Source organism: Sphaeramia orbicularis, chromosome 15 (assembly GCF_902148855.1).
Source record: "Sphaeramia orbicularis chromosome 15, fSphaOr1.1, whole genome shotgun sequence".
Lineage (NCBI taxonomy): Eukaryota > Metazoa > Chordata > Actinopteri > Kurtiformes > Apogonidae > Sphaeramia > Sphaeramia orbicularis.
In genome coordinates, this window is record NC_043971.1 from 5,503,729 (window position 1) to 5,516,126 (window position 12,398).

The window sequence follows — 12,398 nt, forward strand, 5'->3', positions numbered from 1 at the left end:
GGGCAACTAAGCAGGACCTACAGCTCATGTATCAGATGGTTTCACTCCAGTTGCTGCTGCAGATTTGTGCAAAAGGGAGCTGGAGCTGAACACTCTGCAAACATGGTGAGTACACAACAACAAAACAGCCTCTATACATGTGAGTGTCCGACCTCTGACACTAACCTGTGTGCTTTGACTCACTTTCACAGACCTGAATTTAACAAAATAACCCTTTAACACATACTCTGACTCAGTGTATGATTGTGGATTTGTGCTTTTTTTGTCCAATCAAAGCTTAAAATCCCACAAATCCGAGCGTAACACTGACACCAGCATGTTTTTGCAGTGTGTGGACACAGATGCATTGTCAGGGAAAACAGAGGTTTAATCCAGTGGTCATTGTGTGTGCGCGGCCCGTTCGCCTCACAGATAAAGCAGATTAGAGCGTTGCTATGATACCTGTTGATGTCAGAGCTCAGCCTCAGGCGCGTCTGACATCTGTTTAGTCACTGTCTCTGTTGGTTTTTCTGAGGGCAAAGCATCAAAAGTCCAGACCGGATTGTGAAATAAAGTGACATGCTTAGAGTTAGGGTCATGAGGAAGTCAGATGAGTGGAGATTTTAACCTCTGTCATCTGTGAACTATGACCAAAAGACCCAAAGTTGGTAAAAGATTGTGTTTACTTTTTCAGATTTGGGCTAAAAATGAAATCCATTTGTTTTATTTTTACAAAATTCATCTAAAGCTATTCTGATCATCCAAATAAAGTGCAAATTCTCTGATTGCAGCTTTTTAAATGTGAATATTTTCTGTGTTTTTTCCTGAATAACTCAATATTTTTAGGCACGAACCAAACAAGATTTATATGAACATCATTTTCAGGATTTTTTTTTCTCCATTTCCTGACAATTTTAGACCAAACAATCAAGAATCAACAGGTGAAAAAAATGTTACAGGTACTGGTATCATGCAAGAAAGAGGTGTAATGTGTAGCTGTAACAAATTAATGTAATTATTAATCATTTTGTCAATGAAATACCAAGCATCTAAAAGCCTAACAGGATGTAGCAAAGCCACAACACAGATTTTCAGGTAGTGTCATCATAAAAAGGACAGAAAATCAGAAAATATTCACTTTAAGAAGCTGAAATCAGAGAAATATGACCATTACTTCTTAAAAACATACCAAAACCAGTTATTAATTGTCAGAATAGCTCTCAATTAATTTAATTAAATCATTGCATCACTGGTATAAACCCACATGGAAATAGTATTGAAATGAAACTACATCAGATATCAGCAGATTAAATGTATGCTGAGTCTTTTGTTTGGCTACAGAGTAAATTTTTGATATTAAGTATACATTTAAGTCTAAATGTATATCTGAAAACACATATATTGGTTTTGTTACGCAGAAATCTTAGATACAGCTACAATTTTTGGCATTTTCACCCCTTACAGACTCAAAACAATTTTGTCAGTGGCTTCCAAATGAGCTTTTCTCTACATTTAACCTATCCTAAGTGATTTATGACCTTTTATTATAATATTATCCTATAATATTCCCCAAATTATTTACATGTATTGATTGGATCAGTGGTTCAACGCTGATTAAACATTTTATAATAACAAGCATTTTGAAGGATCAGGTATATTAAGTGTCACATTTTACATTATATGTTGGCTGAAATGAGTCGTCACTTACATTTTTTTGTAAATTCTTGTATAAAAAATGACAAATTACAGTGACCATGGTTCCATTTTTAAGATCAGTTAAATAGGAAATGTCCAAATACCTGATTTTCACTGAAAAATGCAAAATGTGAAGTATAATATTATACTAAATTGTGATGAATCATTGTGGAATTCATCACAAAAATGCTTCCACACCGTACATAAAAGAGTTAAGACCATGTGACCGTCATCATGTGTGAAACATGTGGAAATCCCACCCCCCCCCACATACCTCTGAACCAGAACGCAGCCTGTCATTGTTTCCAGATGGGATCCGGTTCAGCCAATCACAGCGTGCGTTTGTGAATCTGCCCCTCTGTGATCCGCTACAGGCCGCCAAGATCCAGAGTCTGACCGAGGAGGAGAGGAACCACCTCCTGCCCCTGCTCCAGAACGCTCAGTGGGTGGAGGTGGTGGGCCGGGACGCCATCTACAAGGAGTTCATATTCAAGGACTTCAACCAGGTTCCTCATGTTTCTGCAAAAAAAACAGTCACAAACCATGACAGTAAAACACACCTGCATGACCTGACTCTGTGTGTGTGTGTGTGTGTGTGTGTGTGTGTGTGTGTGTGTGTGTGTGTGTGTCCGTCCAGGCCTTTGGCTTCATGTCCAGAGTGGCTCTACAGGCGGAAAAGATGGACCACCACCCTGAATGGTTCAACGTCTACAACAAGGTATATAAGACTGGCATCTATAGGAAACACTAATGTGACCAGAATATAAACACTAAACATGTCCTAATGAGTTAATTCAGGAAAGTCTAAGCAAAAAAACAGAGAGAATACACTTTGCAACATGGTTAATAGACTCCACACTTATTGGAGTATTCGATTAAACCAGTTAAACCACTACATTTATTCAATATTTTGTGATTTTACATGTATTTACCCATATTTAACACAGCATCCTGTTTGTTTAATGGGTTAATTAGCATTTTCCTGTGAATTTATACATTTTTTTCCTCATAAATAAAATGTTTCCCACTCTAATCTTCAAAATTTTGTTTTTTTTTTTTAAGATAAAACTGGAAAGATACAGCTCCCACATCTGATATGCACTGATTTAGGATTATCTTATATTAAAAGGGGCGACAAAGTACACAATGTGACATTAATTTGACAAAATCTATGAGATATCCTACTATAATACACGTTCTGTGTCCAGCGTCCGGTGCGGCGTCCGATCAGTGTTGCAGCATGGGAGGGCGTAAGGGTACAATGCCACTGTTGCACCACGGGAGGGCGCTATTGTACAATGGCACGATGGGTACAATGCTGCTAGTAACAAATATTTCTAAGATGATAATAATATGATGTATGACTAAATACATTTCAGACAGTCTTCTCTCTTGTGTGCTCCTTTTTAAATTATTATTACCATAATTTTCTATATATTTAATTTTAACTTATTGGTTTATTTAACAGGGACAGTGCTCATTAATCTACATTGTAAATGTGCCTAAAGGTTATTTTTACATGGTCTCTATGGACAGAATTTTACTGTCAGCCAAAAAACAAAAGTTTAAGATGAAAAGTTACAGTTTGTAGATATTTTATGAGCATGTAGAAGCAATAATAATACTGAGGTAAATAAAAGTAGTGCACGTTATATAAGACCTGCAGAAAAGTAAAAGACTCTTCTATTATAAAAAGACTGTACTATAACCACTAAAAGACACATGAAAACAAACTGAAACAGCAGCAAGAGATAAAGTCCAACACAGTTTAAGTGCTGACATGATTATTGATAAATGACTTCTCTTAATGTGCTTTAACCGTTCCTTGTTCCTGATCCACTCAGCATTTTCTAAAATAAAACTCTTCTCATATTCATTGTTGGAAAGCTTAGATTGTCCATAATTGAGTTGTTAAGTTTATTTTACAGTATTTCTGAGCAACAAAACATAACTAGTGAAAGAATCACCTGAACAGTGACTGAAACTAATGGGACTTCCTACCTGATTGATGCCATGAGGTCACATGACCGGTCCGTTCCATCATTATTTATGTTCCTGTTCAAAAAAGGTAAATAAAAAAAACCCCACACATGAAGAAATTGAATTTAACCTGATGTAGTTCAGGATGTTTTTTACCCACATACTAAACAAGGAAATGTTCTTTAACTACAGATTATTACCTTTCAAATGAGGCGTCATTGATTAACTTTGTCCTTGTGGTTCTTCATTTATAAGCCTTGGAATTTGGTAAATAGGTGAAAATGAACACAAATTAGGTGAAAGGAACAGGTTAAATAAACCGTTGAGTTCATTCTAGTGCAGCTTTAACAGGATGAGTTACACAGTCTACTTATTAACATTTACATTCATATTTTACACAGTCAACACTAATGCTGTTGTTAGGGTTTAATTGATCAGGATCGTATAGACCGACATTATTCCTCCTGGTAATATTTATAATATGTTTAGATTTTATCCTGATTGGGGGGGGGGGGTTGTACAGTCGTGGCCAAATGTTTTGGCACAAACACAAATGCACTTTTTGTATAAATGTGATTTATAATAAACTGTGAAACTTGAAATGCTTAAAATTATTCTTCCAAATTTAAAAGGTCACATAAGGATCATTTTATTTTTAGTAACTTCGACGTGTTTCAGGTATTTTTTTTCCAATTACACTAGTCTACAAGTAAAATGCCTCCAGATTCAACTAATAATAAATAAACTAAATGAAGGCCAAATGCTGGTTGGCTGTAGTTTAGCAGATACAGTCTGGGGTCAAAATGTGAAATAGTGAGAATTAATGATAGAATGGGTTTTACTCTAAATCAGGGCTGTCAAACTCATTTTAGTTCAGTTCCACATTCAGCCCAATTTGATCTCCAGTGGGCCGGACCAGTAAAATAGTAACAGTGAAAAAAGGAAAATTCTATTCTGATCAGGTTTATATCTACAACGTGTCCTTAAAAATCTGAATAACACGAACAACTTGAATTGTCTTAAAAAAACAAATGCAATTTTAACAGTGTTCTGCCTCAGTTTATCATTTACACATGTGCATTAAAATAACACAAAACATTTAGTAACAGGCAGAATATTAGTCAAATTGCATTGACTTTTCTTAAGACTTTTCCATTTGTTCATATTTGTTCAGATTATTCACATTTTTTGTAAAAGTCTAGTTTGGTAATGTAACATTTTCATGTAATTTTACTTTTCTACACCAAAAAAACAGAGAAAATTTGGGGTTGTCATTATTTATGGGTTATTATGAGAATATTTTACTGGTTCTGACCCACTTGAAATCTAATTGGACAGTATGTGTCCATACGTGGAATTCGAATTATTTGAATTAAATGATTTTGACACCATTGATTGCTAATATCTTAAGTGTAATTTTTGCATTTCACAAATTCATCCCACCGGCCGGATTTGGCCCCCGGGCCACATGTTTGACACCTGTGTTCTAAAGGAATGTTCGTCTCAGATCTACTTTAAAACACTATCTGTCCATGACAATACACTCATTTTACAGGTTCTTTATGCTGGAACATTTATAAATCTATAGGATAAATGGACATAAATACGTGTAATAAAACTTTATCGTATACATTGAAAACATCATCTAAGCAGGCCATCGGTCATTTGTTTTCCAGTTCATCTTATTTAAGTATGTCAGAGAAACTGTGGAACTCAGGCAGAAAAACATTTCCACCTATTCATTCAGAGATGAGAAAAATCTTAAGGGTGCACACAATTTTCAGCCAGGATGAGTTGCTTTTGATTATATTTACTCATTGGACATGAATAAGGACACTAAATGTTGGTTTGGAATGTTGAGTATAAAGATGCTTGGAAGGATACGACTAAAAAAAAAGGTTAAATGTAAACGCCCCAGCCCTGGAAGACTGGCATCAAATTGTTTACACGGTTTTAGTGGTGGAGCGAATCACATTCTACTTCTGACTCCAAAATGACAGATTTGATTAAATATGGAAGAACTGGAGGACACAGAACTTATTAAAGCAACCGGACTTTGTGTAAATCTTGTATATACAGGGAAAACTGCATTTCCCTGTATATTGTTATTGTAATTCGATTATGTACACTCCTCTTTAAATGTTCTTGTTTATTTATTTATTTTTTTGTACAAAACTGTCTTGAAAAATAAAATTATTTAAAAAATAACAAAGTATGTAAGATTTAGCATTTTCAATCAGAGGCAATAATTTCTCAGAGTCCTCCACACAGAGCAGTGAAGTGAATATGATCATTATAATAAAGCAGTGGTTTCTGACCTTGTTTGGCTTGTGACCCCATTTTAACATCACAAATTTCTGGCGACCCCAGACATTCAAAACAGAGACATTTTACTAAAATTAATTGGATTTTTACCATGTAATAGTTTGCTGTACTACGTTGCAAATAAATGTTAATTTGAGACTACATTTAGTCTATATAATGTATATTATTCTGGACGGAGGCAGTAAATCCAGGTGCAGATTACTGCACAAAGTGAGGATTGGATTTGTCTTTGTCAGGATATGTACAGTCAGTCCAGCTTGGATTTACAGGCTGTCAATTAATACTGAACAAACAAGAACTGAAACTATGAATTATGAAAGAGCTGCAGCATCTGAAACTGACCACAATGAACATTTGACAGATAAACAGAACCACAGTGCTGCAGTTTCAGCTTCAGTTTGTCATGTCTTTTTTGTATTACGATTATCTCTGTCAACTACCATATATTTTTTATCAGTAAGTTTTTGGGTTTTTTTTCTTATTAATTACTAGAAATTTCAGGTGACCCCATTTGAATATCAGGCGACCCCACATGGGGTCCCGACCCCAAGGTTGGAAAACACTGATAATAAAGCGTGTCCTGATCTGCTGGGTGTTTTGGTTTCCGTCCTCTTTCCTCCAGGTCCAGATCACCCTCAGCACCCACGACTGCGGAGGTTTGTCCCAGCGCGACATCACTTTAGCCACGTTCATCGACCAGGCGTCGCTGATGTGAGAACGCAGACGAGCAGGACTGAAAACCCAAAGAAGAGCGACCGAATCCTCACTTTACTGTGAACCTTGTAGCTGAAGTGTTTAAACATGTTCATTCCATGTGTTTCCAGGTAACATTTACAACTGTGGTGTCTTATGTGCCAAATATTTTGTAATATTTTCTTGAACTTGAGTAAAACATGACCCAGATCCTAGTCCTCGTCACACTGAAAGCTTTTATTGAAAACAGGACACGGTTATGGTTGTGTAACTGCCTCAGGTCCTTCTGACTGAACATGACCTCTGACCTCGGCAGATACTTAACAAAACACATGCGATGGAGGACAAATCTCAGAGTATTGCAGTCCGAAAAGAGGAATAACCAGCCGACTCGCACACATTAAACGTTACACGCCTGACGTATGTGTCTACAGTATCTGTTCTGAAAGAGCAGTGAACTTTAAGGATGTTTGTTCCGAAGCCGGATCCCTGAGGATGTCAGACAGAAACAAACCGCTACCCCTCAAACCTCTGAAGGCACCGAGCTCACAGCTCATTATTGCTACAAAATGTTCCCGTGTCATTAAACGCAGCACGAAGGAACGAGCCACAAACTCGCTGCCCAGTGCTGCTTAAAGATGAACTTGCATTAAAGGTTTTTATTTAAAAAAGGTTTTTTTTTGCCAGTCATTTGAGAACATTTCTTCGGCGCAAAAGGGACTGAATAAAAGATTTTTTGCCTATAACTGGGCGCGATATCTATGAATAAAAGGTGACAATTAATCGATTAGTCGTCAAGTCGATGAATTGGTTCAAGACACATTTGACTCCAACATCTTAAATTACAACATTTTCTTATCATATTTACTCATTCTTGACTGTAAACTGAATATGTGATGGTTGTAAACAGAGTTGAGTGATTATTTGATTAATCGATTGTCATGTACATTCATAACTGATTAATCAAGTACTTTTTGGAGGAAATCACCTTCAGTCAAATCAGCTTTTTTAACTTTATGCTTTTTTTTGTAATTTGACTATTATCGTGGAGCTTAATTCTTATTCACCATTTTTCTTTAAATTTTATAGAAAATAGCAAATAATTTTTGTGCTTTTAATCTCATCAATAGAACTTTTGAAGCTTCTTAATTGGGAATATTTTCAGTTTTCTTTCCATTAATGAATATTTCAGGGTTGTGACCAAATGAGACATTTAACATCAGCATTTTTTTTTTACCAAACAACTAATTGATTAATCAAGAAAATAGCTGACAGGTTAATTAAAAGTTACAGTTATTGTTAATTCCAGACCTTGTTTTGGACCAAACAAGAACAAATGAGCTCCTGATGAACAACTAATCGATTAATTGGAAAATGCACAATAATCGTTACTTGCGGCCTCAGAGAAGACCTTGAGTCGTTATAAAAGCTGTCATATCTGTTAACCAGGCACTGACTAAAAGACGGACAAATATCTTAACCTGAAGATGAACTCGTCTGCAGTTCTGATCACGGGACATGAACCCAAATACATTCACATCTAATCTCTTTGACGACACACAAACACAAATAAATCCATTATTAAACATGCAGTGGTCACACAAACGGCTGAATTCCTTCCTGTCTTTAACCATTAACAGCAGGGCATTCATTCCCCTCTGTGTCACTTCATAAAAGGTAAGATTACATATTGCACAAACATGGGAATCATTATTTCATGGGAAAATTCAGGAAAAAAAGCCCATGATAAAAAAAAAAAAAAAAAAAAAAAAAAGACGACAGGGAAGGAGAAGGCGTCGTTTCCAATCAGTCTGTGCATCAAAACCAATGAAACAGTTTGTTTTCAGTATCTAAGCACACGTACAGTCAAATGCCCTCAAGGATCGTGTTGTTAGAAATGGAAAAAAAAAAAACACTATCTGAGTGTGTCTGAATTAATGACATTTGCATTGAGTAGAAACTGAGGTAGATTGAATTAGGAGACGAATGAATAAAAAGGTGATGGTGCGCAGGAATCTCCGCAGACGACACAGGAAATAAGGACGACGCAGACGACTGCAGACCGGAGTAGAAAAAACAGAGTTAGTCCTGTCTTAATAAAAACATGTTACATTTCACTGCTTCTCAAAATCTAAGAGCTTTGGATTCCTCTAGTTGATGTCTCCCTTATCTTATATTTTTATGGAACAGTAAAACCGAAAGCTCCCAAGTATCCAAACCTCCCCCCCGTCTACGCTTCCATCCGCTGTAGACGGGTCATAAATGCAAACCTAACGTACAAAAATGTCTTAATAAGTGCCAACAAACTATGATGTACATGCTCATGCTTACAGACGTCACACCCCCGACATCAGAGCTGTAGATTCAAGTGATTCGCAGATTAACCTGATGTGTCGATGCCGGGGCTTCGCAGTGCTTTTCAGAGAACTATGATGATGATGATGATGATGATGGGTCCAGTCTGGTACAGTACATGGGGTTTCATGCTAGAGGGCAGCACAGCGACTCTTATAAGCGTTCAGTGGTCTAGTTTTTGCCAAATCATCACTTGGGAGTGAATCAGTGACGGCTGCGATGCTGAAATGATCCGACAAACAAACACAAAATCTAAAAAAAAATAAAATAAAATTTAAAAAAATTTTAAAAAAAGAATGATTCTGCTATGCAATCAGTAGAGATTATGAAAGAAATATGTCTATAACAAACATGAGACTGAAATGAACTGTTAAATAAAATATCACACAAACACTTTCACTACATTAATAAAATTGAATTAAAAGACTGTGTGATCCTCGTCTGATTAACCCTTAAAGACCCAGAGCTTCTTTTGTGGCCGTTCCCACTTTTTTTAAAGGTGCGGGAGACTTTCCTGACCAATTTTTCATCAAATCTGTCAAACCTCAGTCATATCCTCAGTATCATGAATCTGTCAGTCTTTCTGTCATTCCTCACCTGAATCTCTTGCATTACGGTGAACAGTTTCTTAGTGCCATCCACCAGAAACAAACCTTGTGTTTACATTCAGAGCCGGGAGGGAACTTGGGCATCTTCGGAATTTTGACATGATGTGCATTATGGGAAAGGGAGGTTCGCACAGCTGCCTGACAGCGGCAGTGCAACCATATGATATTATATGGATGAAAGAAACACGACGCGGGAAACGGCTGAAACGCGGAAACGGCTGGAGGAATATGCATAGAGAGAAGGGAGCTCCTGCCGTTTCTGCGTCATGTCTTTAGCTGCGCAAACCTCCCTTTCCCACAATGCACGTCGCGACAAAATTCCGAAGATGCCCGAGTTCCCTCCTGGCTCTGTTTGTAAACACACGGTTTGTTTCTGGTGGATGGAACTAAGAAACTGTTCACCGTGATTCAAGAGATTCAGGTGAGTAATGACAGACAGACTGACAGATTCGTGATACTGAGGATATGACTGAGGTTTGACAGATCTGATGAAAAATTGGTCACGAAAGTCTCTCGCATCTTTAAGCGATTTATCACCATTTATGATAATATCTTATGTATTTTGCGTTTTTCAGTGAAAACCATGTATTCCCTATGTCATCGTGAGACCCAGCAAAGCATTTTTGTCCTTCGTAGGGGACAAGAGTTTCATAGCGTTACTTAAAAAAATGTATCTGAAAAACCTGTTGCATTACGCTGTTTCCAACCATGATTATTTAATGTAAAAAAAAGCCAAAACTTTTACTTTCCTGGGTCTCAGGAGGACATTTAATTCACTGATCATGTAGATGTTCATAAACGCTCAGACTAAAGTTGAGGGTTATTATATCAAATCCGACTTTTTCAGCAAAAATATCATTAACTGAATGTAAAAAAAAAACAAAACCATGTTTCCGGCCACTGCTGTAGAAGATGACAGTGTTTCCACGGTAACTATGGAGCCTCTGAAGGTCCAAATGGGTCATATCTGATGACCGTGAACTGTATTTTACACTAATTATTGACATGTATTGATAGGATTAGAGAACATTTTAGATCAGTGGATGTTTTTGGTTGCCAGTGGCTGTTTGGGTCTTTGAGGGTTAAAACGGCGATGGCTTGTGCTTCTACGCGGGTGTTTTCAGTACGGTGTGAATATGCGAGATAAGGCAACAGAGCGCCGGGCATGAGCGGGTGTGAGACGGGTCACCGTGGACCCGTGCGGACCCGTGCGGACCCGTGTGGTCTCAGTGGGCTTTCCCGTTCCCGTTCATGTGGCTGGTGTTGGTCTTGGGGAGTTCAGTGCTGTACAGACAGTCCAGGAAGCCTCTGGAGATCTCTGTCACCATGGACCGGTCCGGGATGGACTGGGCCATGCCGTAGATCGCACCCTGAAACAGGAAGAACAGGAAGTATTGAAAACTATTTACAAACCTCTGCAGATTAACCCTTTCATGCATGAATTATGAGAACCTTAATCCAGATTTTTTTCCTGAGTGTTTTTATTCCTCTTTAGGCATGACATATAAAACAACTGTAAATACTATAGTCCTCCTACAAAAACGAGCAATACGTATTATTAATAAGGCCGGTTACTATGAACATACTAATGAACTGTTTATGAAATCCCATATTATGAAATTTAATGATTTGGTTTACTATAAAATAATGCAAATAATGTATAAAGCCAAATTAAAGTTACTCCCTGTCTGTGTACAAAGGTTGCGAGATGTTTGTAAATTTGTTGTACAAAAAGCGAAAAAAGAGACAAAAAGAAGATGTATATCTGTTGTTGGAGTTAAATTATGGAATGAGGCCAGTATGGATTTAAGAATGTGTAGCCCGTTTTTGATATTTTAAAAAATGGTACGTAAGGCAATTTTTGAAGGATACAATTGTTAAACTCTAACAAGTAATAGGTAAATTATTTATTTTTGAGTCTACATTAAATTACCATTAATTTGGTGGTTAAGTTTTCTATTTCTCTGGTGTATTTTCACCTTTTTAGGTTTCGCTTGTTTGTTGGCTTTAATACATTGTTTTTTTGTTTTTTGTTTTTTTTCTTTTTCCGATATTGGATGCTGGGTAGCTGAATTTGTTCTGTAGGACAGGCGTTAATATAAGCGTTTTGCTTCTGCCTGGGCCTTTTCAGTCATAACCTGTTAGTAATGTTTGTAATGTTTGAAGTGCTGTTGTTGACACTGGTTATTGTGTGATGACTGAATCAAGAATTTCATCATCATCATCATCATCATCATCATCATGAAAAAAACAATGTGACTGAAATTTTTTTTATTCTTTTTTTTTTTATGAACCTATTTTTCATGGAGTTACAAAAATGTCCACTCAGCTGGACACCATGCGTTTAATTTTTGAAGCAAAGAAACATGCATTTACTGTCACACTGTGTGAAAACTATGAAATAAATGTTTTTTTAATGTTGCTAATCTGATGTTTTCTCACATTGTAACATACTGTAATAGCAGTTATTACTCACTCAAATAATATGCAAAAAACAACAAAACACAACAACTTAAAAAAAACTGTTAATTACAGTCTAATAACAACTAGCAATTGATTTACACTCAAATATGTTTCTGCAGATCAGGTTTATCAAGAACAGGAATGTTACAGTAACGGTATGAATTGCAGTGTATTATGGGATGGTGCATAAGTATCCACTGTGTTGGTTGATATGCAAGTAAAACAACAAAATCCATGAATATACAAGAGAACAGCTGGAGAAGAACTGTCCACTGGAGTGACCACTGTGCATGAAAGGGT

The 12,398-nt window shown here is 36.8% G+C and overlaps 2 protein-coding genes across 3 annotated transcripts in view; one reads left to right on the top strand and one right to left on the bottom strand.

Annotated features, from left to right (window-relative positions):
* The first annotated feature begins 5 nt into the window (after positions 1-5).
* pcbd1 (pterin-4 alpha-carbinolamine dehydratase/dimerization cofactor of hepatocyte nuclear factor 1 alpha) lies at positions 6-9,279 on the top strand. The gene is made up of 4 exons (XM_030156281.1): positions 6-105; positions 2,049-2,180; positions 2,312-2,392; positions 6,602-9,279. The coding sequence occupies exons 1-4, from the start codon at positions 103-105 to the stop codon at positions 6,692-6,694; spliced, it is 309 nt and encodes a 102-aa protein (XP_030012141.1). The 5' UTR covers positions 6-102; the 3' UTR covers positions 6,695-9,279.
* A 1,322-nt stretch (positions 9,280-10,601) lies between these two features.
* Positions 10,602-12,398, bottom strand: part of sgpl1 (sphingosine-1-phosphate lyase 1) — a 31,320-nt gene continuing 29,523 nt past the window's right edge. For both annotated transcript variants that reach the window (XM_030156259.1, XM_030156260.1), the window contains exon 14: positions 10,602-11,005. In XM_030156259.1, coding sequence (XP_030012119.1) covers positions 10,862-11,005 — 144 coding nt within the window. In that variant the 3' untranslated portion in view covers positions 10,602-10,861. The remainder of the gene's footprint in view (positions 11,006-12,398) is intronic.

Bases quoted from the DNA above. Each gene is read 5' to 3' on its own strand.
- pcbd1 (XM_030156281.1), top strand. The intron at 2,181-2,311 runs GTTCCTCATGTT...GTGTCCGTCCAG, and splicing joins TATTCAAGGACTTCAACCAG to GCCTTTGGCTTCATGTCCAG. The intron at 2,393-6,601 runs GTATATAAGACT...TCTTTCCTCCAG, and splicing joins GGTTCAACGTCTACAACAAG to GTCCAGATCACCCTCAGCAC.